Raw genomic sequence first — 25,787 nt, 5'->3', positions numbered from 1 at the left:
CACTTCAGGGCTTTGCAAAGGTCCTCCTTGTATCAAAAGGTTTCCTAGCCTGGGGCACTTCCCAAGATTGTCAATTTTCAACATAGTTTTTACTCCAGAAATCAAGGAACCACAAGTGCCAACAAGCCTTGAGAAGTCAGGATGTGGCAGATTTACTTCTGCCCTCTCTTAGATGGGTCTACAATGCCCTTCATCACAGCTCTGCATCAGAGGCCTAGGTACCTACACTTGCTTTTAGAATGAAGAGCATATTTTTTCCCCTCACAGCAGCCCAAAGGGCTTGGTAACTACAAGTCATGCACTCTTGAGGTTTGGTCAGCTTGCGTTAGGTGGAACAGTCACAACAGGGAGATGGAAATCTTGGTGACAGGCACCATAGAAGCTCTGGGAGTTATAAAGGCCCCAAAGAGCCCCAAAACCTTGAAACCTAAGCTCAAAACCACACTGGCTTCTTAAATTTTCAGTTCTTTTTAAATAGAGACAGCGCAGATACCCCTTTGCTGGCCACCAACGTGCTACAGATGTCAGCTAACCTCACCCCTGCAGTCAATCACGGCAGGGTCTAAGAAAAACCGCTGCAGCCTCTTCACTTTAGCAAGTCCCTAATGGCTGAGGGCCTGCTCCCCAGAGACCCTTCAGAGCCGTAACACCAAGCCAGCCCTCCAGACGAAGCTCAGGTTTACTGCTCAGTCTCTTAATTGTCTTAACAACCGCCCAAATATAGGAACCGTACTGCACATGTCACTCAAATACTCCTACCCATCAAGGCCCAAACACATATGCCAGAATCACTTCCCCAGCTATGCAGACAGATGTGCGTCTGCAGGTGTTACACATTGCGCTCTGCTCTGTGCTTCAGCAGCTTTTGCTCATGTTTCCATACCCATCTGCAGTTTAGGAATATGCTGGCCTGCTGCTTCATGCCAACTGACAGTAAAAATGAGTGGAGATGACAAGATCTGTTTTCCAATTCATTCAAACAGTCCTCATGCAGGAACAGCCCTTGAAAGACACCAAATATGCCTTAGAGCACTCCTGTGTATTTTCACATGACAGCGGGATGGGGCCTCTCATTCTTTCCCTGAAGGACTGACATTTGCCTGACTGTCTTCTGCTGCTCAGGCTAGGCACTCCTGTCACCCATTACCCTTCATAGGTGACTGGAAAGGAGTCACTGGGCACAAGTCTCCCTCCATCACACCCTCCCTCTACACTGCACAGAGTAGGTTTCACCTCCAGTCCACTGCCATTTGTGTTTCTCTGCTCCATAGTTTGCCATGTCCCTCCTCTCACCACCCGCCTTGTTCCTGAAACAGCTGTACATAAGCTCAGAGCCAGGAACCTCACTGCCTCATCCCTGCTGGCAGCCCAGGGCAGCCCCCAGCACACTGCAAACTCCCTTCCACTTTGATGTTCATCTGCCAGCTCTCAAGTTGGCACCGTTATGTAGAACATAACTGCTACATCTCTGTACCTGCAGTACAAACAAACAACAGATGGACAAGCTCCAGTCATATTTACCTTTCCACTATCTGGTCTGTGCATTTGCCTTTTGCAGTATCTCCCACTGGGTATTTAAATCAGGCTAATTGGCTTCCTCCCCTGGGCCGATGGCAACCAGTGTGACACTGAGAAGTGGCCATTAGCAGGAACAGCATCCGTTTGTGCGTGTACATGTCAAAACCAGACCATTCCCTGAGGTATCAACTGAAATTTTTGTATATTGTATCTTATAACTTGTATCACTGTTCAGAAAGTGATTTCGAAAAAAATTTAAAGCTACATACTCTCTCCCTTCTACAAAGCTGCTCACTGTGATTGCCCATGCTGTCATCTCCTGGCACAGCTGTCTTCTGTGCAAATGATTATGACCTGGCTTTCAACAGCAACACAGACCAAGCAGGAGTTTTCCAATAAATAAATCCATCCTGCATTCAAAAAGAGTCTGGATTCGTAACCAGTCAAGATGAAATACTTTCCACTCCAGTAAAAGCTAGAGAGGATATTAAAGAATATCACAAAAATGCCGGCTGGAAGACACCTCCAAAGTCTAGTCCAGCATCCTGCTCCAGCAGGACTATTGCCAATGCTGTAGCTTTTTCTAGCCAAGCTCTGAAACCCTCCAAGGATGGAGATCCCCCTACATGCCTGGGTAATCTGTCCTGGGCTGCACCACCCTTCCAGGGAAGAAGTCTTCCTAAAAGTCTAACTAGAATCTACAAAGCTGTGATTTGGGGCTCACAGCTCCAGTGAAGATGGGCACTACTTTCGCCTTTTTGAGCAATGAATAATTATGGGACCCAAACAGGACACAAGATGGCACTTCTTGGGGCAATTACACTCCATTTGAGTCCTTAAGCTGCACAGATTTGTCTGTTGACAAGATGGATGGAAGCTTATTGCTTTTCCATTGTTCATCACTCTTCTCCCCTCTTCAAGTTATAGGATCTGCCCCTTTAACAGCAATGTAGTGTTTTTAAATGCTTAAAAAAAAAATAAATCTCAGACTAGTCATTCAAATAAAATTAGCTTATTCCTAGCCAGGGAGATATCCCTTCCACCAGCACTGCTTGAAAGTGGAGCAGAACTATCCACAGCTTAGTGCCACCAATGAGCATTCCTCAGTGGAGTGAAGGATCTCCATCTCCCAATCTAAGAGCAAGCAAAAAAAAAAAACAAACCCTGAAAGTGATTCCACACCCATGGCTTGGGAGACAAGCCATCAGTGAAGCCTCTGCCATCTGTTTAATGAATAACAGGCGTTCAGAGGCATAGACACGAGAAAATGTATTGGGTTGAAGTTTATTACTCTGCTGAAAATAGCCCATCCCTTTGTGTGCACACACAACTACGCTTGGAAGGGCAGTTGCAGTATATTTAGTGCACTAACTATGCATTTATAGCAGGAGTTTGTTCTGGGAGGCAGCTGATACAGCAGAGCTATTTGCCAGAGCACAGCCCTCATTAGGCTGCTATTCCTCAAAATGAAGCAAAAAGAAGCACTGGCGCAGTAACCTGTACTAGGGTAATGAGGAAGATCAGCTCATTCACTGCAGCGGCTTCTCCGCAATTTTTTATACTTTCATTAAGAGCAATAGGTTTACCCAGACACTCACCTCTGATGGTTTACAGCACAAAAAGAGAGAAAACACACCCACAACCTCCAAGTTTTGGTGTCTCATAAAGCCACTGGTAACCAGGAGTGTCTTGCGTAAACATTTCTATTTGTACACTCCAGCATCCTACCCATAGGACCCATTTGTTTATCATATCTTCTCTATTCCTCACTGTTGACTTAAAGAGTAAGCTATGCAGTTGTCAATTCAATCTATAGTAGAATGGAAATTCAGACTTAGCAATGCCATCCTGGGGATCTGCAAAAGAACGTGGTGCACAAGCGAAGTGCAAAATAAACATCATTCAGACAGCTGCCTGGTTACAGCAACCGATTTTATGAAGAAATCAAAGTAATTTTTTGTATCTGCAATTCCAGAGCTTTCAAATGGCTGTTTTACCCAGATGAGGGAAGTGATAGGGGAGCAATCATGAAATCCTTCCCTCTCTCTAGGATAACTGAGAAATTGCATTGCCACTAAACTGGTCCAAAGCATCCCCCACAAATTCTGTCTTAACATATCACCAATTATGATTTTGTTTTTACTTTCCTTTCTCACTGGTTTTGTAATGACTTATCTGTTAATAAGGAAGAAACATTTCAAAGTTCTCAAATGGCCAAAGTGTTGCTTCTCAATCAGAGAATATCCTCTGAAGATGGAGGAGATGAGTAATTCAGAGAGCAGTAATTACCCACAAGCTTGGGAGAGCTCTATGAGAATACCTGAGCACAGCATAGCTGCAAACTTTGCCACAGGCAAGAAAGTATTTTCTTGCTATTATGGTTTCTCTAGGCTACTTGACTATATCTATGCTAGGGCAAGAACCAGGTTTTCAGGGGATTACCAACTGAATCTAGAAAGTATAGGAAAAGCTGCAGTACTTGCCTCAGTACTTGCTTGCAGTACTTCTGCTCCACAAGTATGAAACCCAGTGAAAGTTGCATTCCAGTGACGCCACTGTGTTTTGAAATGCTTAGGAAGAAAAAAGTATTTTCCCCCACAGCTTTTTCCCAGATGGCTGGTTAGGAAGTCATTCTGCTTTTTACCGTGTGCAGAACCACATCTTGTGTATTTTTGTTGTGTTGAAATTTGTAACAACAAAACTGTGTGCTACTCAGTCTCATATTTGCATGGAGTCTACAAACCTTAAAATAAAGGATAGCTGGCTTGGAAGTATCAACAGACACAAAATGACAGCATCAGCATGACTGGATCTTTGCTTTGCATGCTCAGAAGGTTTTTTCAGGCTATGCAGTTTTATGTCTACCATGTGTGGACACTGGAAAACTGGCAGGCAACCAGTGAAGTCCCTGTTGTCCAACCATAAGCCCTGATGCTCCGTCACACATCCAGGACTCTTTGTTAACAAGTGTTCTTGTGACACATATATTAGTTTTTGTGAAAAACTGATGTGCACAGATGAAATAGGTATAACGGGAACAAACCCAAAAGATTTTATCCTCCAAAATCCCAAGCTAACGGGATTTGCTTAGTAAATCCTTCAGTAAAACAGCAAGGATAAGAAAAAAACATTACATTCTGCACTGCTCATTTCCTACCTTGCAAACATGCGAAGATCTTCTGGATTTTGGGCAGCAGGGACATTAAGGATAGCTTCCCGCTCATGTTCCAACAAGCTTGCTAGGAGATTCTCTGTCATCCTTTTATTTAGGGGTGAGTCCCCACCAGGTATCAACTCAGCACTGGAATTATCCATGCTAGGGCTTGTCAGAGTCATGTCATCACTACTAGCTATCAGGGGAAGAGAGAAAGAGACACAGAATTTTTATATTCCTCAGCATAATGATGCAAAGATTATCAGTTCAGGCTGTTTCTATGTAGTCTTTCCAAATAATCCCTTCAGATTTGCAGAGCAAAGAAAGTGGCTCTCAAAATGCTACAAGTATCTGCAATTAGTCATATGACAACACAGAGATTTTCTCAATGGGAAAGTCAAATGTTTCAACGAAGTCATCAATTTATGTGGAAAATTGTACTTCTGGAGACTATAAACAGTCCATAAAAAACATCTGAAAAGAAAATTCCCAGCCAGCTCTGCTGCAATACCATGAAGTGGTAACATGAAAAGCCTAACAGCACAGAAGGTGGGAGCAAGCAGAAAGGAAGGCCAAGAAGCAATATCCTCTTGTGAGCAGGCCAGAATAAGCAGATCGCAGACTTATCTGACTAATGTTCCAAGATTTCTGCCCTAATTCATGGCTTCTGTAAAGCTGAAAGTTGTACAGAGAATGTCTCTTGATATCCAACCTCGGTGGCATTCTGAGAATGCTGCTTGTAACAGCACAGGCAGGAAAGTTTGGGGATTTCAGCATTGTATCTGATTTATGCTCTTGAAAAAATGCTTTCCTGGAATCACCCTGAAGAATGGCACTAAGGACATTACAGAAATCAGGAGACATAAACAGAAATCAACCATCTGTAAGAACGACAGCTATCTTTGCATCTTCTTAGGTGGCTCTACAGCCCACAGAAACCAATGCCGTTTGAAACAAATTTTCACAGTTTTCTTCCTCTCCTGAAAACCAAAGTTCATGTAGTAACAGCAGTGCAGCCAGAGGAACATGGCCGTTACTTTTGAGTGCAGCAAGGAAGTTACTTCGAAAAAACAGATAAAAAAATCTGATAAAAATATTTCACATGATCAAATGAGAACTTGGCAAGTTACAAAGCACTACTTCTTTTTGAAAACAAGAATTTAAGATCTAACAGCCCTTAAGACTTTCACCAATGCCCAGCTCTAAATTTAAAGAAGGGCTGGACCTAATTAGCAAGCACTCCAGCAAAGACGAGTTGTCTTGTTACCAATGCCTGATTACCCTAAGCATCGCAAGGGAAGCTCTAGAAGTGAGCTGTGGTCTGAACAGCAAAGTGTGCTCATACTTGGAGAGCCAAAGCTGAGAGCATTGGGGGTGCTTAAACTTCGGCCTCCAACTCTAGCAGTAAAGGGCATGTCTTCATCTTGGGCTCGGAAATCCTCCTCATTTGGTGGCACCATCAGACAGACATAAGTGTGAAGCTGAATAAGAAGCCGGTGTTGGAGCATCCATATCACCATTTGAATGAGCTGGGTCTGCAGAGTAAGAAATGAGGTATTAAATACCTGTGAAATAAAATACAGGAGGAAAACAATGTACAAAGGTTAGGCTTTGTGACTAAAAGTCACGAGGAGAAATGCTTTCTACCCCACACAACAGTTTTATCTCTTCTCCAATCATAAAAAGGTGACCAGGCACACGTGTTCATCACATCCAAAGCCTTTGTGGATGCTTAGGCTGTAATCAAACCTTTAATGATCACCGTGTCTTTACGCAATGCTGACAAGCACAACCAGTGTCCTCAAACGAACCAGCCCCACCCCCTTGCCATAGCTCCAGCACCTGCTATGTTCTAGCAGAGCAGCTGAATGCCCTCACCACATAATGCTTCAGCCATCCAAGTGTAGCCATACAACCCCACCTGGAGCTTTTCGGTCCTCTTTTAACAAAACAAGTTTAGTAAGTGCTAAAAAAATAGGATAATTTTCCTTCTGAGAGACCAGACATGGAAAATGAGTCAACCAGATGCAGGCCCCAATGTCCATGGCCAAACAGCGTGAGCCCTGAGACCAGTTTGCTGGTTTGTACACAAGGCCCACTAAAATCAGTAATCATCGAAGTGTTAATCGCCGAGCAGTCAGATTAAAGTGCAGGTTCCCCTAGAAAGCCAGGGAGAGGGCAGGGTGATGGGGCAGAGCTAAACCAATAAAGACAGGTGCCCAGAAGTAGGAGCCATTTGCTGTCAGATGGGAAATTGCTGCATAACTATGGGAGAGACTCTGGAGATCAGAGCCATGCCAGGACTCAGCGATACAGAAATAGCACTAACAGCAGCAGAAACCTTGGCAAGAGACAGCAGCCTGCCACTGCCAAGTAGTCCCCTCTCAATGCAAAGGGTTAATATCCCCCATTTGCTCCCCATCCCTCTGCGATAAAAGGACAGGCCAAGCTTATTAAGGCACCTAGGGTTTTAGGGTGCAGACAAGCAAGAGTTCCAAAAGCGCCGAGCGATGATGCTTGTATTAAACAAACATGCATAACACCTTTGTGTTACTGTAGCTGAAGACCTGCACAATGTCCCCAGAGCGATGCTGAAAGCAGTGGGCAAGAGTGAGGGACAAGCATTTGTAGGTTCTTGGCATGGCCTATTTTCAGGAGTTTTGGAGGAGCGTTCAAAACACATCATCGTGTCTGAATTTCTGCACAAAAAGCCTTTTCATATCACTGTAGGCAACCCTTCCCATAGCTAACGGCTCTGAAAACACTGATCCACTGACAAAAGCTGTTTGGGGATTTCATAGCAACCAAAACTGTTTTGGTGAGAAACACATGCAGAATGAGCTCAGACTCTGAGAAGGAAGCTAGCTCTGCTGTATTAATCATCAGGATAACGGGCCAAATCTCAGTAAAAGCCCCAAACCAAGTTCATCAGCTCACATAATTTTCCTTTTTCCATAAATCTTTTAATTCTCACTTCCTCCTCTGCTACCAAATCACAAAAGAAACATCTTCTGTTTGCAAACAGACTCACACCCTGTCTTTTCAGGGATTACCACTTTTGGAGGTTGAACAGATTTTAATCTTAAAACATATTATCTGGGACTGCCTTCACAAATATCTTTTTCAGAAAAGCCATAATTCATTTTACATGTTTAATAGAAAATCTACAGAAGAGGAAGGTTGGCAAAAGATACCAAATGCATAGTGTTTTGCTAACATCTGAAATCAGCCTGGAAAAGCAAGGAGGCTTACTCCAGTGATTACATTGCTAAAAACCTTCCTTCCAGATGCAGGCCTGGATGGAAAGATATCTCATATATTTTACTTAAATTTCCAACCTGTTGGCATGCAGCAATGTCTGATTAGCTAGTTTCACATCAAATGAAAGAGGTCTGCACATTTCACAGCACAAAATAACCCTGGAAAAATCCAAGGCAATTCAAGGAGACAGTAAGACAGGCTCTACCAGACCTGCAGAATCTGCTGGGTAGGGCCTGACCTAGACCAGCCTCCACTGGTCACCTTGGTGGTTTCGTAAATTACAAAAATAGCCAGTTGCTTTCTTTACAGCTCCATGTGTGTGGAAAGTCTTATCCAACACTCTCTAATTCTGCATACACACCTTCACCTCTACGCTCTTGTGCAAATATCTAGAAAGCCACCCCTGAGCCAGCAGCTATGGCTTGGCAGAACAAGAAGCCAGGCAAAAGTGGTGTTACAGCCTTACAATCATAACATTGTACAACCAATGACTGCCAAATGTCTATGTGCCATAAGTGGAAGAGTAGAAGACTGGCTGAGACTAACCTGAGAACTAGAGAAAACTGTTCCTCCATATTGAAGTGAGCCTGAACAGTCATCCCTAGATAAGAGACAGTGATGATCATTGACAGTTATCGATAATAAGCTGGGCTTCAGCGGGAATTTGGTACCTCTTAAAATCTGGTCCTAGAAAAAAGCCCAAGCAATGCAGCATCCTGCACCATGCCCAAACCGGTGTGCTTTGTGCCATCACTGCAAATATGCCTCACACCATTTCAACTTTTTCCAGGTTTAAACCTATTTCTTATCAAAAGCAGCAAGTGTTTTCACAGATAAGGTCTAGCAGAGGTGGACACCAGGTGCCCACCAAAGCCGTTCTATCACTCCCCCCTCCTCAGCTGGACAGGGGAGAGAAAATATAACAAAGGGCTCGTGGGTCGAGATAAGGACAGGAGAGATCACTCACCAATTACTGTCATGGGCAAAACAGACTCAACTTGGGGAAAATTAACTCAATTTATTACCAATCAACCAGAGTAGGTTAATGAGAAATAAAACCAAATCTCAAAACACCTTCCCTCCCTTCTTCCCGGGCACAACTTCACTCCCGGATTCTCTACCTATCCCCCCCCCACCAGCGCAGGGGGACGGGGAATGGGGTTTACGGTCAGTTTATCACACGTTATCTCTGCCGCTTCATCCTCCTCAGGGGCAGGACTCATCACACTCTTCCCCTGCTCCAGCGTGGGGTCCCTCCCACGGGCAACAGTGCTCCACGAACTTCTCCAATGTGGGTTCTTCCCACAGGCTGCAGTTCTTCACAAACTGCTCTAGCATGGGTCCCTTCCACGGTGTGCAGTCCTTCAGGAACACACTGCTCCAGCATGGGTCACCCATGGGGTCACAAGTCCTGCCAGAAAACCTGCTCCGTGGGCTCCTCTCTCCACAGATCCACAGGTCCTGCCAGGAACCTGCTCCAGCATGGGCTTCCCACAGGGTCACAGCCTTCTTTGGGCACCCACCAGCTCCGGCGTGGGGTCCTCCACGGGCTGCAGGTGGAGATCTGCTCCACCGTGGACCTCCACAGACTGCAGGGGGACAGCCTGCCTCACCATGGTCTTCACCACGGGCTGCAGGGGAATCGCCGCTCCGGCGTCTGGAGCACCTCCTCCCCCTCCTTCTTCACTGACCTGGGGGTCTGCAGGGTTGTTTCTCTTACACGTTCTTACTCCTCTCGCCGGCTGCTGTTTCTGTGTGCCCCGCAACTTTTTTTCGTTCTTAAATATGTTATCACAGAGGTGCTACCACTATCACTGATTGCCTTGGCCTTGGCCAGCGGTGCATCCATCTTAGAGCCGGCTGGTATGGGCTCTGTCAGACACAGGGGAAGCTTCCAGCAGCTTCTCACTGAAGCCACCCCTGTAACCCCCCCGCTACCAAAACCTTGCCACACAAACCCAATACAAATACGTTCTGCTGCTTGTCCTTCTGAACATGAACACTGAATTAACATCCATTCTCCATCAGCTCCTCTTGAACTCTGATGGAGCTTACAGAGAGTTCTGCAGGAGAAGAGGCTTCCTTGCACCATCTGTGCTGCGCTGGCTGTCAGAAATGATCTTCCTCCCATGGAGATACAGGGTTATCTTCATGCTTGGTGTCAGTCTACTTGATTAGCTGGGCTCCTTGCTGAAGCCAAAAGGGCTGGAAGTAGCTTCCCAGGTGAGGGTACACTTCAGTCCCAGGACTGCCTCCACTCACTCACTCATCTGGCATGGTGGGAATCCATAGCCAGCCTTTTTTGGCTGAAACACCAGGACCATGATGGAAATATAAAACGAAACATTTTTTGTTGCTTAATTTAACTACCAATCAACTCTAAATTTCATCCATATTCCTTTGGTCCTTCCCATCCCCCTATGCAGCTTTTTTCCCGTCTGCTGGGGGCCGGGGGTGTCCTGTCTGCCACACCATCTGGAAGCTCCTGCCGGCACAGATCAGCCGTGGCCATCCCCTTCCTCTCCCCGCCTCGTGGTGCAGCAGGCCCCAGGCAAAGTTAGAGCATGTTGTCATGCAAGGCGGCATGGAGGGCGTTGGTAACAATACCTTGCTTTGTGCTTATTGACAAAAGCAGAGAAGATGTATTAGCTTCTGAAAACACGGGCACTATACACGTCAGCCCATCTGGGCAGTTTGGGACAGTCAGAGGAAAGCTCAGCCCCAAGTCTTGAAGGGACAAGATTCAGCATTCATTATTCTCTTCCCTCTGGGAACCAAAGGGAGCATTTGTAAAACTCGAGTAATGTGTTAAATAAATGCATTTCCTGCAAGGATTCTTTAAGGCTGTTTTCTTTCCCAGGCCTAAGAATTTAAGGAGAACGCCAAGATAACCGGGACCAGCAACGGGTTCAGGAAAGGGAAAACAGCAACCCAGAAGCACTCAATCCTAGCTTGTTTCTCACTGCTTGAGGAGAGACTCTTAGTTAAAACAACTTGTCTTGCCTACCGAAATATACAAGCCCCCCTTTCTCCAGTCTAGCTATTTGACACACGCACTGTTCAAGGACTAACTTGAGAACTAAGGGCTGCCTTGGGTCAGTAGGACAGCGCCTTCAGAGTCACTGGGGTAAATGGATGTTTGCTGAAACATATTACCTTTATAATTCAAACCACACTGTTTTATGAAAAACAGATAAGCTATTAAAATTTCTCCCTATTTTACAGAAAACAGACTCTGAAGACGCCTATTAATAGGACAAAAAAATTTATTGTCTAATATTGCCATTTTAATCATTAGGTAACAGATTTGAATTCTCAGCTTAACCATTCCCTCCATTTAGGCCTAGAAAGACATATTTTTTTTAACTTGCCACACTAAAAAAATTCTGATTTTATACCTAGTCCAACCAAATATAAATGCACCTTAATAGTACTTCCATACCTCTGCCAACAAAAGCTCCTGTAACTCTTAATGCCTTCCAGATGCCCAGCAGAACAGTCCCATTTGCAGCATGTCTCTCAGAAGACACAACTGCCTATTCAGTATTTGCATGCAGCTCTCCTCCCACTCCCGTCCCCTGACATACTCGCTCATTTTCCACTGAGCTGTTACACAAACCACAGCACGTTTTCCAGATACATAAGGCAGAGGCCTCATCTACTGGTGCCTTACTCCCAAGAGGATGGCCAGACTTATTAAAAGTGAAAAAAATCAAACATATTTTGTTCAGTAGCAGCTGTCATACTTTCCCATCTGTTTTTTCCCGGCAGTTATCCTAGCCCCATCAAGGGAAAATTAGATAACTACAATAATAATAACAATGTGCATTATGATAAAGAGCTACTGTAGTGAAGGGGATGCAGGGAGGAAATGGGATGTCTAATTCACCTAGGTACACTCCTTCTACCTTACGGGGGAAAGACCCTCCTGCTAGGCAACGTTTGTTCCTCAAGGCAGCATAGAGAGATGTTACAGCTTCTTCTGAAAATTAAACTAACTGAGGCCATAATGCACGGATGAGGGGAAGCCACAAGCATTATCCCTTTCTCTTGGTTTGCAAAGAAACTTGCAAACCCAGCACAGAGTAGCTGGGTGAAGAAACTTTGATATTGTACAAAGAAAGCCTCGCACTGAGAGCAGATTAAAGCATTCCCATGCACCAGCTGCAGTGCCTAGTACACATACTCTGTCAATGAATGTGTGCTGACCTAAAGGTTTTAGGTCACCAAGTATTTCTGTGCATTCACAGGAGGTTATGAAGGTGTGTGCACCACACTGAACACCACCAGAACTCCACTCTGGTGTGCTCTGCAGCCACATCAAGGCTGTGCCACACATGAAGGGACAGCACAGGGACAGGAACCAACAGTCACAGGCAGCAGAAGGAAGGACAGCTTCTTTGGGGTCAGGGTAGAGGAGACACAAACTGCTTCTTTTCCAGTAAAAACACTGAAAGGGAAAATGAGTTTCCCTATTGTATCAGCTGACAGGATCTCCTCACACCATGGCCACACCTTGGTGAGATCCAGCACCAGCAGCATAAGCTAAACTGGTTGCTGTTCAGGACAGTCCCAGGCTGCGTTGGATTGCTGTAAGTCCAAGTGACACTACACAGCACAGTAAAACTAAGACAGCTCACTGCCATGAAAAGGGGAAAATAGCTTCTGCTTTCCTCACTGATCCCCAGCTGCAGAACTGCCTCCTTCATTCTGCACCAGCCCTGGCACTTGCTGGATCTCCCCCTGAGCAAATTCCACCTGCTAACCTGGCAGAAAACTAATGCAGCTGAAACAAGTTAGGTGAATAGAGTCAAGCTGGACAGGAGCCAGAGCTCTAGCGCAAAGGGAAGAGGGAAAGGAGGAAGGCATGTGTGCACACACCTGAGAGTAGAAGGGAAAAACAGGCCCTTCTCTCAGCAGCACTCAGATATCGTTAGATCAGCTGAGCTGTAGGCATAGGCTCATCCTCATGCTGCTGCAACATTGCTATCCAAGCAAGGCAGGTTAAACAGAGAGAAAGGGAAGCTAGCATAGAAATCACTACACGAATACCAAAATCTTTTATAAGCACCACAGAGTTCAACTGCAGTTGAATATACTGCTCGTCATCACAGGCAAGAAAAGAGATCCAAGATGACAGGCTCAGGAAGAATTCCTGTCTCTAGCACAGGGCATGGCTGAGAGCACTGGCAGTCCTGGCAGACACCGCTCGCTGGACGTCTCCTACCTACTTGGCAGACACCAAAAGCAGAATGTAGACATGCACTCCATCATTCAAGGCAGTCTTGCCCTTGTCCTTAACTCAGGCTATTGCAGGTTGTTTGTACCTCCTACCCGCCAAAAAATACCACAGCACCCCAAGTATAAAAATGCCAGTGTCACATTTTTTTCATCTACCCAAGGGAATGATGCAATTCCACCCATATAACAGTAAGCTAGCAAAAATAACTTTGTTCTCTTTCAAATCAAGCAGTACAACTTCGTATAAAAACAGGAGGAAGGGCTCTTTAACAGCTTTCCTATTTTGTATTGTGGACTTTATTAATGCCTTCCGTATTCTCTGCCCGTCCAGAAGCACGTGCCAAAAGGAGGGAGCCAATCCCATGTTTAAGACAAGAATCAAATGGGATGGATGCCATGAGACCGTAACAGTTTCTGCCAAAAATACAGCCCTTCCCACAGTACTGACCTTCTAGCACAGATGACCTTCAGAAATAGAGACAGTACAGTCAGCATGATGAAAAGCACAAGATAAGACTACTAGTGAAAATCTTCAAAGTTAAAAAAAACACACATCCCCTCTTATGTACACAAAGAACAAAATTACAGTGAAAGGTCCCAACTTTGTTAACTTTTTTCAAAGGCAAAGCAAATACAAACTGACAATATTTACAGTTCAGAGTACAGCATCTTTTATCACTGCACAATGGAACAAAAACCCACCCACGTTTAATCAGATTATTGCTCTATCAACTAGATCTCTGCTAATTACAATTGGAGCCTGACCACTTCAGGACAGGGATTAGACTCATCTCTCTTCAAAGGCTAGTTCCTAACAAAACAATAATACAAAGAGTTCTACATAGGTAAATCAAAGTAGAAGAAAATTTACTGATACGAAAACATCTAAAAACTCTCTCTAGTCTAAACTCCCCCAAGAACTGCCATGATTAGCTTTGTCAAAAAGAAGCTCACCATGACTCAAAACAACCCACCAGTGTATGGTGGTCTCCATCTTCATGTACATGTCTTGCCAATGTGGCTCCAAGTCTTCTGCAACCACAGTTCTCACCTCCCCTTTTCAGACTATAGAAGGTACTTCCATAGCTTTTCACAGCATCATCCTTTATCCTTCCATACAGGCTGAAAGGATGATGAAAACAAGCCGTGCTGTTGACCTTTAGGACCCCACCACAGACAGGTGAGCATCAGAGAGAAGACGCACACTCTAAAAGAGCCATTTTAGCCCTCCAACAGCTCTGGCAAACTTCGATCACGCATTGTTGTTTCAAGGCATAACTGCAGCAGTAAGTAGCAGACTTTTATTTGTGTATTTTAAACAAAAAGTAGGACATCTGAGAATAACCAGAAATATTGAAGGAGAAGTATTAAGGCAAGTAATTAATTTTAAAAGGACTACTGAGAATAAGAATGCCTCCTGAAGCTACTGCAGCTAGAATAAAATTAATGCTATTAATTCAGCTTCAATTTTCAGGACACTGATTTGTCTGTAACTACAATGAAGTACTGACAAAAAACAGTAAAACTGCTCTTCCCCTGACTCCCAAGGTGGCAGCTGACCAGTACATACTATTGGGATTAGACGCTACATCATTACTTGCCTTTATCTCTGATCATAATCTCTGCCAACCTGTAATTACAACAAATTCTTCTCTCACAATTGTGCCTGTGTGCGCAATTGATGTTAATCTTCCAGGTATTTGAACAGTGGCTAAATTCATATAGCCAGCAAGTCATCAAAGTATGAAGGCGAGCAAACAACACTACAAGAAATCAGCTAAAGAAATCTGCCTATGTTTCTTTTGCCACAGTGTGTTCAGAGGTCCAAGCTTCTTCATCCGGGAATATAACAGTGTCAGCCAGGAGACCTCACATTATTGAGCTCGCTCTTGCATTTTACCGTTCCCAGAAATGCTGCAAGCCATGATCTATGCATAAGCAAAACAACAGCTCACAAATCCAAAATCCATATATTATTATCCAAAATCTGAACATTAAAATGCTGATGCTGTAACACATGGACTTCTGTTGACTACATGCTGAGTCTACTTCCTCTAATGGCCTTTAAACAATTCCAGTTTCATAGCACAAGTGAACTAGACTAGAATAAGTGACTAGACAGTTTGCTTTTAAAACCAGATTGTGAACTTAAAGCAGATGGAATATAATAAAATCAAGTGTGACTGAGAGGAATCCACAAACTTGCACTCAACCCTACTAATTTATGACAGTTTTCAACAGACCAAATGGAGTTTCGGTCTTCCCTACTATATCACTCAGGGAAAAGAAACATTCTGATTTTTCTTTTAGAATTGTGCTTTGCTAGCACAGAGCATCCGCACAGCTTCACCTTGAACATCCCCACAGCTTTTTGGCATGTGGATATGAAACAACAAATCATACGGTTGGAAACACAGTAATTGGCAACTTCTAAACCTGCAATAGCAGGTTCCTGACTAGGTACTCCAGAAGCAACACCATTCCTTGTTCTCATTAGTAGGAGAACGAGGAGCTCTTGTACACTCCCCATCTCACCTCCTGAACAGGCGGTGCGAGCGGATTCTTGAACTCTGAGAGTGACACTGGGAGGGAGAACTTGGAAAGCATCGACGGCAGGTTGTGGCCCCGGAACTGACAAGAAAATGCATCTGCTAATGGAGAATAACTACAGAAAAGAGGTAAAGGCAGAAATCAGTTTTATATTGCTGGTCAGTGTAACATTTACCCATTTAAGCATTACAGAAGTGCCAATTCCCAAATGAAATATTCTCCGTGACCTAGAAAAACAGTAAGGATAGTTTATGGCATGTTGCATCCTGCAAAAGTAAGCAAGAAGCATATGCACTTTCATCTTGATGTTACATTCAGCTCCAGTACATTATTCAAGGTGCAGAAGGAATCCAGAGAAGAAAAATAAAAATGATAAAAAGTCTAGACCTGCGCAGTCTCTGATCAAAGGAACAGGGATTGGGCAGTCAAGAGAAGACAGAGATGGGCAGGATAAACACACAATCTCTTAATATGCAAAATACAGCTGCAGATGTGACTGTTCTCGATGCCTATGCTGACAGGACAAGCAATATGATTGATCAGAAGTAAAGGAGAGTCAAGTTAAATATTAGGAAAACTGTCTGTCTTAGGATTTCCATCTACAAAGGTCTTCAAGAACAGCACTGCCATATATGACACAGGCACAGCTGTTCCCAAATGACCTCAAGGTCCCTTCCTGCCCTATTTTTATACTTCCATCACAGAAGTTTTGATTTAAAACTATTTTCCTATAACTAAGATCCAACACAGATTCTAAAAGCATCTCAAAATCCAACACAGAAAGGTTGCCAATTTCAGCAGAGCAAAAATACCCACCACTGCCTCCACATCTTCCTTGCATTGCCACTGCGTGCTCTCAAAATGGCCGCAATGCCTTCTGTCTACAAGAAGGCATATCAGTATAAAACACCATCACATAAAACAACACAATAGTGATAGCAACACTACCCTGATTTGCTACTTTTGATTAATTTCAGGTGATGCTGTGTGCCACATACACAGATAGTCCTATGCAACACTGATTTAACTTAACCATGAAGTATTTTGCTTTGTAAATGTTTCCATACTGCTTCAGGTTCATACAGCCTGATACAGACATTCAGTGAGCAAGCATACTAAAAATACTAAAAGTAGCTTCACAGGGTAAATATTGCTTCCAAGGCCCACATCACTGCAGAAGCATATTGATCTGCTATGATGCTCCTCCCTACCACACACAAACTCGTATATGGCTTTGCAAGTTCAGGCACATGTAATGGTTTATGTTTTGTACAGTCCCAACAAATTCATACATGAAAAAAGATCCCACTCTGTATCCAGTAAAACAGGGAAGGAAAGCATATCTGCACTTCTCACCACTTTGTTGCTACAGTCAGTCGTTTTCTTTCTACTTACAGACAGACACTGGCATTTGGAGAAAGCATGTAGACATTGTTTTCACACAGCGGATAAATAATAATTGCTTTTCCCCAGTAAACAAGATGTGCAGCAAGCTGGAAAACCTGCATTGAGAAAACAGGGAAAAATTAGGAGAGCAAAAGCAAAATTCAAACTCTCAGCAAGAGTTCCATACAATGACAGAAAAATCTTGTTTGAGCTGAAATGAAAGAAAAATGTTCCATCCTTTAACCCTGCCTTCAGAATAAATTCATGGTTTAATATAACATGTGGCACATCAAAAAGCATTTGACAAGGTTATGAATTTCCAGAGGGTCACTTCACATTTCTAAGCAACTTAGTATTTCCTGCCTTAAAGGAATTTCTTCAAACTATATCAATAGACATTTAGTTACTTTTCATGCCCCAAAACCCTATTTTTGTTTATGCACAAAATGCTTTAAGTGTTATACATGAAAAATAAAAGAATCAGCCTTTACTATGACACAAACATAAAGGTAACCAACACTGCCTTTTTAATGCACTGAGATATTTCAGTAATGAGTTACACAAAATATTTTAATGTGTTAAACAAGTCAGTGGTTGTTAATGGCTCTGGAAGAGCCACATAAATAGCATCTACAAGACATAAAATCCAGCCTGTATCATTAGATGCATTTAACTTTGCTTTATTGTGGAGAACAAAACTACAGAAGCAGTAGGGAATTTCCAGAGTTCATCCCATAGCTATATAATGCCAAGTAACACCACAGACCACTGTAAGCAGACCTGGAAATTTTATTACAAAACAGGACCTTTCCCTTCAAATAAGAGAAGGCACGAAACTACGATCAGGAGCATCTGAGATGACAAGCTGTGTTCTGCCCTGTCACACAGAGCACAGATCATGTTCACAGGTCTGAATCAATCCTTAGAAGCATGGAGTGGCTCTCCCCTCTCCCGTATCATCTAATATAATCATCAGGTCTGACAGGCAAAGGGCCACAATGACCACAGTCATCCACAGTGGTCTCACTGTGGCCTCATGCCTCCCATGATTGCCAGAGTTTCATTCCCTCCGCTGGCACAAAACTCCCTTTTCAAGGGCTCATCACATCACCTTGAGCAATTCAGATTTGAAATCTGGTTGTCAATACTGGAAACGAACTCGGAAAGAGCTTCTGGCTTGGAGAGACTGGCTCAAAATTTTTGCCCAAGCCTGAACTAGAGCTTCTTCCTGGGACTCTGCAAAGTCCATGCACTAATGTACTAAGAGAAATTGATAGGTAGGTTTGCACAAGCTTTCAGTTCTTTAGTAGAAAAGATCTTGGCAGATCCAGGGGAAGCAACATATTTGGCCACGGTAGCTGTAAGCTTTCACTTGCATTTTGGGTGCCTCCATTTGCACATAGACATCAACACGGCAGAACCAAGACAGACCACTACGGTGAAGTCAAGAGTACTATCTGTTCTGGTTTTAACTACCTAATGGGAAGGGCACAGAGAAGACAGCCACTCTTCTCAGAGGGGCAGAGGGATAGCACAGGAGGCAACACACACAAGGTGGAAGATGGGAAATTCCCATTAGATATGAGGAAAGTTTTTCACTCTGATGCTGGTCAAATGGTGGACCAGGGCCCAGAGAGGCTGTAGGACGTATCCCCGGAAGTATTCAGAATTTGAACGGACAAGTATGGACTTGCTCTGAGCAGTGGTGTGGACTAGAAACCTCCAGGGACCCCTACTACCCCACAGCAATTTGTGATTTGGATGTGGCTGCAGGACTGTTGAGCCCTGTCACTGTACCACTGCCCTCCATTTCTCCAACCTTTCCCCAAAAGCTTGTGCTTTTTCTGTGCATTCTGCTCACACCAAGAGAACTGACTGACATGCTCATGTACCACAGAAACCCACTGGCACACAGAAAGAAAACACCTTGTGATTTAAAAGAATTTCAGCTGCCACTGACAGTTCCCCGTACCTGCAGCAATGCTAAGTCAGCATCTTGAGCCAGTTGCTGCAAATTCTTCACAGCAGAGGTAGTTTTAATTACTCTCACCAGGGCAGGAGAGCAGTCCAATGGGAGCTCATTAAGCAATGACTTCTCATCATTTAAAAGTAATAAGGCATGGTAAGGCCTGCAGAAAAATAGAATACATTTGCACAGTAAACTGCAGCTTTTCCTGAAGGCTTAGTTATTCCCAGACCATGATATCTGGGGTCAATCTACTGGTAAAAAAGGAACTAATATCATCCTTTTGTGGTAAGATGGTTCAGAAGAAGCTTATTTTTATGTCACAAGGTAAGATGCTCCCTGTAAAAAGGAGATAGATAGTTATACGTTAACTGGATGCCCCAGTGACTAGGAAAAAAAGACTGCACTGTGCTGGTGTGCAATTAAGCCCGGAGAACTAGTCTGAAAACTGCTCATCTGCATTACTGAAATATAAAATGGAGTAGAAGAAAGGAAGAAAGCAAGAGTTAGTTACTTTTGCAGGTAAAAAGCTGTGAACATGGAATGCAGGAAATAAGGTATCACGGGGCCTGGGCTCTCTTTCTTCTAAAAGCAAAATTACTTCTGGGTCAACAGATTAAAATGAACACACGATTCCTCTGACTGGAAACAGCACAGACCTCTCGGGCAGCATCACCTCAGTACAACCACCTAATGTTAACACAAAGGCTGTGGCTTCATACCGCCACGTATACAGCAGCATCATGGTACCACAGCATCAGCTTCAGGGAGTCCTGTCTCAGCCCACACCCCCACCACCGCTACAGCTCAGTGTCACAGCATCCCCCCAGCTGTGCCAGCACAGACAACTGCGGCACCACACTTGGAACTGGAGGAAGGACCAGCCACACTCTGAAGGACAAGCTTGCTCCTACCTGATAGATTTCAGGCTTCTCTCAATTGCTTCAGGGGGTATGAAGTTTGTGGCAACATAATGGATTTTATGAGGCAGGCAGAAACTCACTTCCAGCCAGTTGTTGATGTGTAAACGGACCACCCCCGTTGTGCAGAGACTAAAATAGGAAGAAAATAAATACATGCAGCATTTACCACGTATAACAAATGAAAACAGTGGTCCAGATTCACACTGCACAGGAATCGCATCAGGACAAGAAAAGACTGAATGTACCCTATCCCCAAACAGGCTGAGGACCAGCTGATTCCTAGCTGCAAGGGCATCCTTAGCTTGTACTTACAAAGCATTATCCCCTACAAGGCTTTGGGGAGATTTGAAAGACTTCATCCCGCTGGTCCCTCTGCCCTTAACATTGCAGCAGTATCTCAAGTTAAAAGAGTTTCTTGAAGATCTACTGAAAGGCACTGGAAAATTCCCTAGACTGGAGCTGCAAAGGGCAAAGATGAACTGGGCACAATGTTTTCGCCTCCAATTTCCATCTTCCTCTCCAAGGAAAAAGAAAAGGAGATGTCTGTACTGGGCAAGAGGTGTTACAAGCAACATGGTTCCACAACAATGGACTCCTTTAATTCTGCTTAGGTTGTTTATTTCCTACTAACCTGCTTCTCTGTGTCACATGAAATCACAAACATGCTTGTTAAATGGTTTCTTCATTCTAGGAAACCACAGGGACTAAGCTAAGCCTTTAAGCTGACTTCAGACAACAGGATTGGAGTGGAAATGATGGACATCTTAGGAATGATGATAAAGTCTGACCCTCGTGTTCAGCCTGAAAGCAACTATAAGCCTCTTTTACTGAAAAAACGCAAAAAGCTGGGAGATTAGAGCAATGAACGTCATTCAGGTAGTTTTACAGAAGTCTGTAAATCCAGACAACAGATGAAATATACCTAGGTAGGTAACTATGGTTACTTAAAAATGGGTAACAATACCATAAGGAGCTAAGCTAGCACCACCTTGCAAACCTTTACAAGGCTGCCCAGCCCGCAGGCAGGAAACACTGGCCTAGAAACAGCTTCGCTACAGGTAGTGGGACTGAGCAGGGAGGAAGAGGCAAGGCCCACCACATCTTTTCATGTATACCGAGATAGGAACACATATAAACTTGTAATCAATCTTAAGCAACAGCTAATCTTGTCTACACTGGAAAGCTGAATTTCTCAATATGTCCTTTGATTTAAACTTAGTTCTAAATGAATTTATTTTGGCCTAAAATAAAATGTCAAAGTTTGCACTCTGAAAATTTCAGTCTGAATTTTAAATTCAAATGTGTTGAGACTCGCAGTATGACTTTTGTGTCAATAACACCCACGAATTTCCCCTCTACACAAAGCAGATTTAAAAACATGCCAGGAACAGGCTGGGAGCAAATACATGTCTTGGAAACTCTTTATGTGGTGATTTAAACATTTATACCTAGCATTCAATTGTAGGCCACAAACTAACATGCTCTTTTTCAAGTTGTATACAGGGTTTAGAGAGACCTGAAAATTCGGCTTTAAAACAAAAACATCGGGTAGCTTCGGCTGCCGGTATAACTATTCACCAAACCACAACAGAGTGGTGAGAGAGCAAACATGATCCTGTCCTGCCTTGTGCATGATCAGACTCATTAGGGAAGATCTCACTGCAGACAATGCTTTTCAAAAACAGAGGCCATGGTTTTGTTCTCAAATCTTGCACTGACCTCCAAAAAATACCGATTTTTCAAGCTGCAAATAGAGCAGATACTACATATGTTTTCCTCTTTTTTAAAAGGAACTGAAAGGATGAATCCACTGTCTCTCTGGTGCTACCACCTCACATATGATCAGAGGCTCCAAACCCTGAAGGAAAATGCAAAACACAGCAAACACGTCCATTTTTTCTTGCATTAAATGCTGCAACTCCAGTAACACTGCTTATTCCACCAGACATAAACCAACTGACAGATAAAGCTGGATTCTCTCAAAATACATCAAGGTAAAGGGCACCCTGAAGCAGTAGTTATCCACACTATCTACTGGCCCAAATACTCAAAAGAGAAAATATGGCAATAACTGAAAGGGACAAGTGAATTAAAAGACTACCTGAAAGCTACTGGGGTTGTTAAAACAGGTTACTGGAAAGCAGCAGAGATACATGAAAACATGAAACACTTGCAAGGATATTTTCCCTGCATAGTTTAACATGCAGGAAACAGAAAAATACAGTTGGTTCCTTTCATTCTTTGGTCCAAGTGTACCAAGGCAGAAGCTTTAATTACATAATTACACTCTCCACAGCATAATTTTGTCTACAGTGCACTATACAACAACAGCCTAGAATTAAAGACAAGAAAACCAGATTTTCAGTTCTGATCTGGATCTTAATTTCATTCTTCTACATTTGCATTCAACTGTACAATTTCAAGCCTTCATTACAGCTTTATGTACATGATTTCTCCTTCACCTGCCCCTCCTTGGATGGAAAATAATTTAAAGTCTCTAATAATTTGACAAGGAATAAACTACATCCTCCAGCAGCAATGTATGCAACTGCACTTAGCCAGCCAACAGAGTTAAATGATTTCATCAATATATACACAAAAGATTCATGCAACATGAAATACAGTCAAATCACAGAAAGTGAAGTTCAGATCCACATTTGCCTTCATTTTTACAGATTCCCCATGAAGTCATCTATTTAACAAGATTTTTACTGCGAGCCTCACAAACGTCCACGAACTGGCCCCACAATCTTTGGCTGAGGACCAGCAGACCCAGAAGCCGCCTTCTTTTAGGGGCAGAAGCAGAATGGCAAAAACCAGCAACAGAAGAGAATACCAAGAAAACAAGTTTTCAAAGTCACATCAGGGAGTCACCTAGCTGCAATTCTACTTTATTCTTCTTAACCAACTAAACTTGTGGAGCAAAGAGTCCAGGAAGACACAAGACCATGGGAAGGAGAGAACACTGCATTGGCTGCATGGCACACCATGAACCTCAGGAACACAGTTTAGCCCCTGATAGGAAACCTAGAATTGCACAAAGATTCAAAGGCACAGTAGGCACACCACGAATTTACAGAAGGCCCTCTTTTGTTCTTTGCTCCATTCCTAAATACTCTTCACATTTTATGAGGACTTTTTGCAGTGTTAGTGCACCCTGAGCTTTTTTCACTGAGTTGACATTTTCACTGAACTATCTGCTGTAATTCCAAAAGCTCTTTTCAGAGCAGTTATGCACTATATAAGGGTTGTTTGGCCTTACATGCATTACTTTACATCTATCTATACTGAAATTCATCTGCTGTTCTAGCAGTAAACTGGTATCCAGAGACCTTGCTGCAACTTTTCCTTTTTCCCACAGACATCAAGAATAGCTGGGCAAAAATAACTTCATTCCCCGTACTCTAACTGGCTATTAAACCGTCAATGACATTCCATTTTATCCCATGAAAACTTAGTTTCAACACTTCTTTAAAAAAATCTCTGGTTAGATAACTCATGATGAGCGATACTGAGGGATACATGGTGAGGGATTAGGATGCTGAGAGGGGATATCATAGTCTAAAACTGAGACAGAGAGAAGTAAATAGGAAAAAGTTGTCTAATGTCTCTCCATCGTAAGAGCTATGAGACATCTTATGACACTAGAAGGAACAAAGTTCAAAAGAAATAGAAAGAAACACAGAAACTAGTTAAGCTACGGACCTCCTTATCAGAGGATGCTGTGGTTGCGAAATATTTATTCTGGCTTGCAGGATTGTCGACTAATTCCGGGAAGTGAGATCAGCTGAAGGCTGTTGAATATACAGAAACCAGTTCCAGAGCTGCAGGAAGCTGGGGAACAATTTTGGGAATATGACTGCTCTTTTGCTCTATTCTGCTCTGCCCTGAACAGCCACTGTGACCCACTGCCCCAAAATGGGAACCCAAAAGTTGGCCAGTATCCCACAGAACTGGAGCCTTCTTTTTCATAACTATTGGCAAAAAAAAAAAAAAAAAGACAATCCCACCTCGTATTTTATAAAAGACTTATGAATTTTTACATATACACACCTCATTTTATGTCTATCCTATTTATATCAGAAATTAATAATATTTTTTCTAGTTGGTGGAGGTCAGCTTGTAGGTTTTGGAGTTTGTTTATTTTTGGTAGAGGTTGTGAATACTTAGAACTTTGAAATAATTTCACATTCCCTTGTAAAGGGCACATTGACTGTCCTTCGATCAAATACCTGCAGTTGGTTTATATTTTACAGTACAGCCACACAATCATATCTAATAATTCATTTAATCTCATATAATTATTCCACTTCTCCCTGAGCTGCTGAGATAGCCTAGATCTACCAGTCAGTTCAAATCCCACTAGGCTAAAAACATATAAAGGCTTTTTGTGTATTAAAAAGAAACAAACAATCCAATCCTCCCCCAAAACCTCCCCATACTTTCACTTCTTTTTCCAGTATAAAGCTAAGAGAAGTTTGCTAAAAACAGACAGGCAGTTAGCTAGTAACAAGCTAACATACTACCTGCAGTTGCAGATAAAACTTCGTGAAAGCTGTCTTAATTCCCTAAATTGAACACTAGCTTAAGAGACACGCATTGTAACACTGGTAAACTTGTCAGTGCTGGAGGTACTGGCAACTGGACTTTCTTGGTCCTAAAGCCACTGCTTTTTGTTCCACACCAATGCTGGAGTTTGGTGACAAGATGAACGAAGACTCTCAAATCTATTTTTTTTAACTAATCAAAAAGAAACATTATAGTTTTCTCCATTAGAGTCAAAAAAGGTCTCAGGAACTAGATGTCAATTACCTCTAAACTTTCAGTTTAATAATATTCCATTACTATAGCAGCAGCAGTATTACAGTCAAGAAGACCTGTCTATTGATTCCTGCCTTATAAAATACAGGCGTTTCATTCAAAATGCAAGGGACATTTTGAACTATAAAAAGATCTATACACTTGTGGTTTTCTACAAACCAACTTGCTAAGGGACATGTTGGGTCTTGCGTGAAATACCTCAGCACCATCTACAGGAAACCAAGGGCTAGACAGCACCTCTAGAGCAACTGTGATAATTCAAGAGGCCTTCAAATGGAATTGCAGAAATCAGCAGACACTAGGAAATGCTGGCTTGAGTGAATCTCAAATGGAAAGCTGGGTTCCCATCTGCAATTCAAAGTGCCCTCTCCACTTTACTACGCTGTTCCCCTATGCCAAAGGCTATGCCAGAAATCTCTGTAAACTTAAAACAGCACATTGTCACTGCATGCATTTGAAGACTTACCATCTCCAGCAGTCTTTTCTCCTCTAAAATAAACACACCAAATCTTTCCTCTTAGGTCATTCTCACTCCTCCACACTCTCTAGATAGCCCAAATCCTTCTTGAAATGTGGTGCCCAAAAGTGGATACAATATTCATTACAGCATGGGCTTTACAATCCTGAGCAGGATTGGTTCCTATCTTACAGACAAGACTTTTATTTTATGCATTCTTGTCTATTTGCTTTTTCTGCAACCCCATGTCACTTGTGACTAACCCTCATTTCATAGAAGACCACACAGACTTCACTCCAGAGCTGTTGCCACGCAGGCATTCTTCATCTTGGAAGTGCAGAATAAAAATCTTATTTCCAGACCATTTCTTCTACCTTACCAAAAAATAATTTTAATTCTATGCCTGCCTGGCAAGGTGCTGCAGCCCCTCTCAACTCATCTGACTGCAGGTGTAAGAAGCATATTTCCTGTTCTCTTGTATGAAGCATTAATGCAAAAATACTGCAGAAT

General features: G+C 43.0%; 1 protein-coding gene across 16 annotated transcripts in view; it reads right to left on the bottom strand.

Moving 5' to 3' along the window:
* Positions 1–25,787, bottom strand: part of NPRL3 (NPR3 like, GATOR1 complex subunit) — a 47,097-nt gene that overhangs the window by 1,525 nt on the left and 19,785 nt on the right. For 8 of the 16 annotated variants that reach the window (XM_049835428.1, XM_049835421.1, XM_049835426.1 and 5 more), the window contains 6 exons: positions 19,991–20,128; positions 19,083–19,239; positions 17,120–17,226; positions 15,710–15,839; positions 6,018–6,237; positions 4,676–4,868 (listed from right to left, as the gene is read on the bottom strand). In XM_049835428.1, coding sequence (XP_049691385.1) covers positions 4,676–4,868; positions 6,018–6,237; positions 15,710–15,839; positions 17,120–17,226; positions 19,083–19,239; positions 19,991–20,128 — 945 coding nt within the window. The other 8 variants (XM_049835430.1, XM_049835425.1, XM_049835427.1 and 5 more) reach the window with 6 other exon arrangements.

Source organism: Accipiter gentilis, chromosome 33 (assembly GCF_929443795.1).
Source record: "Accipiter gentilis chromosome 33, bAccGen1.1, whole genome shotgun sequence".
Lineage (NCBI taxonomy): Eukaryota > Metazoa > Chordata > Aves > Accipitriformes > Accipitridae > Astur > Astur gentilis.
The sequence above is the reverse complement of the archived record's forward strand: the minus strand, read 5'-3'. Positions and strand labels throughout refer to the sequence as shown.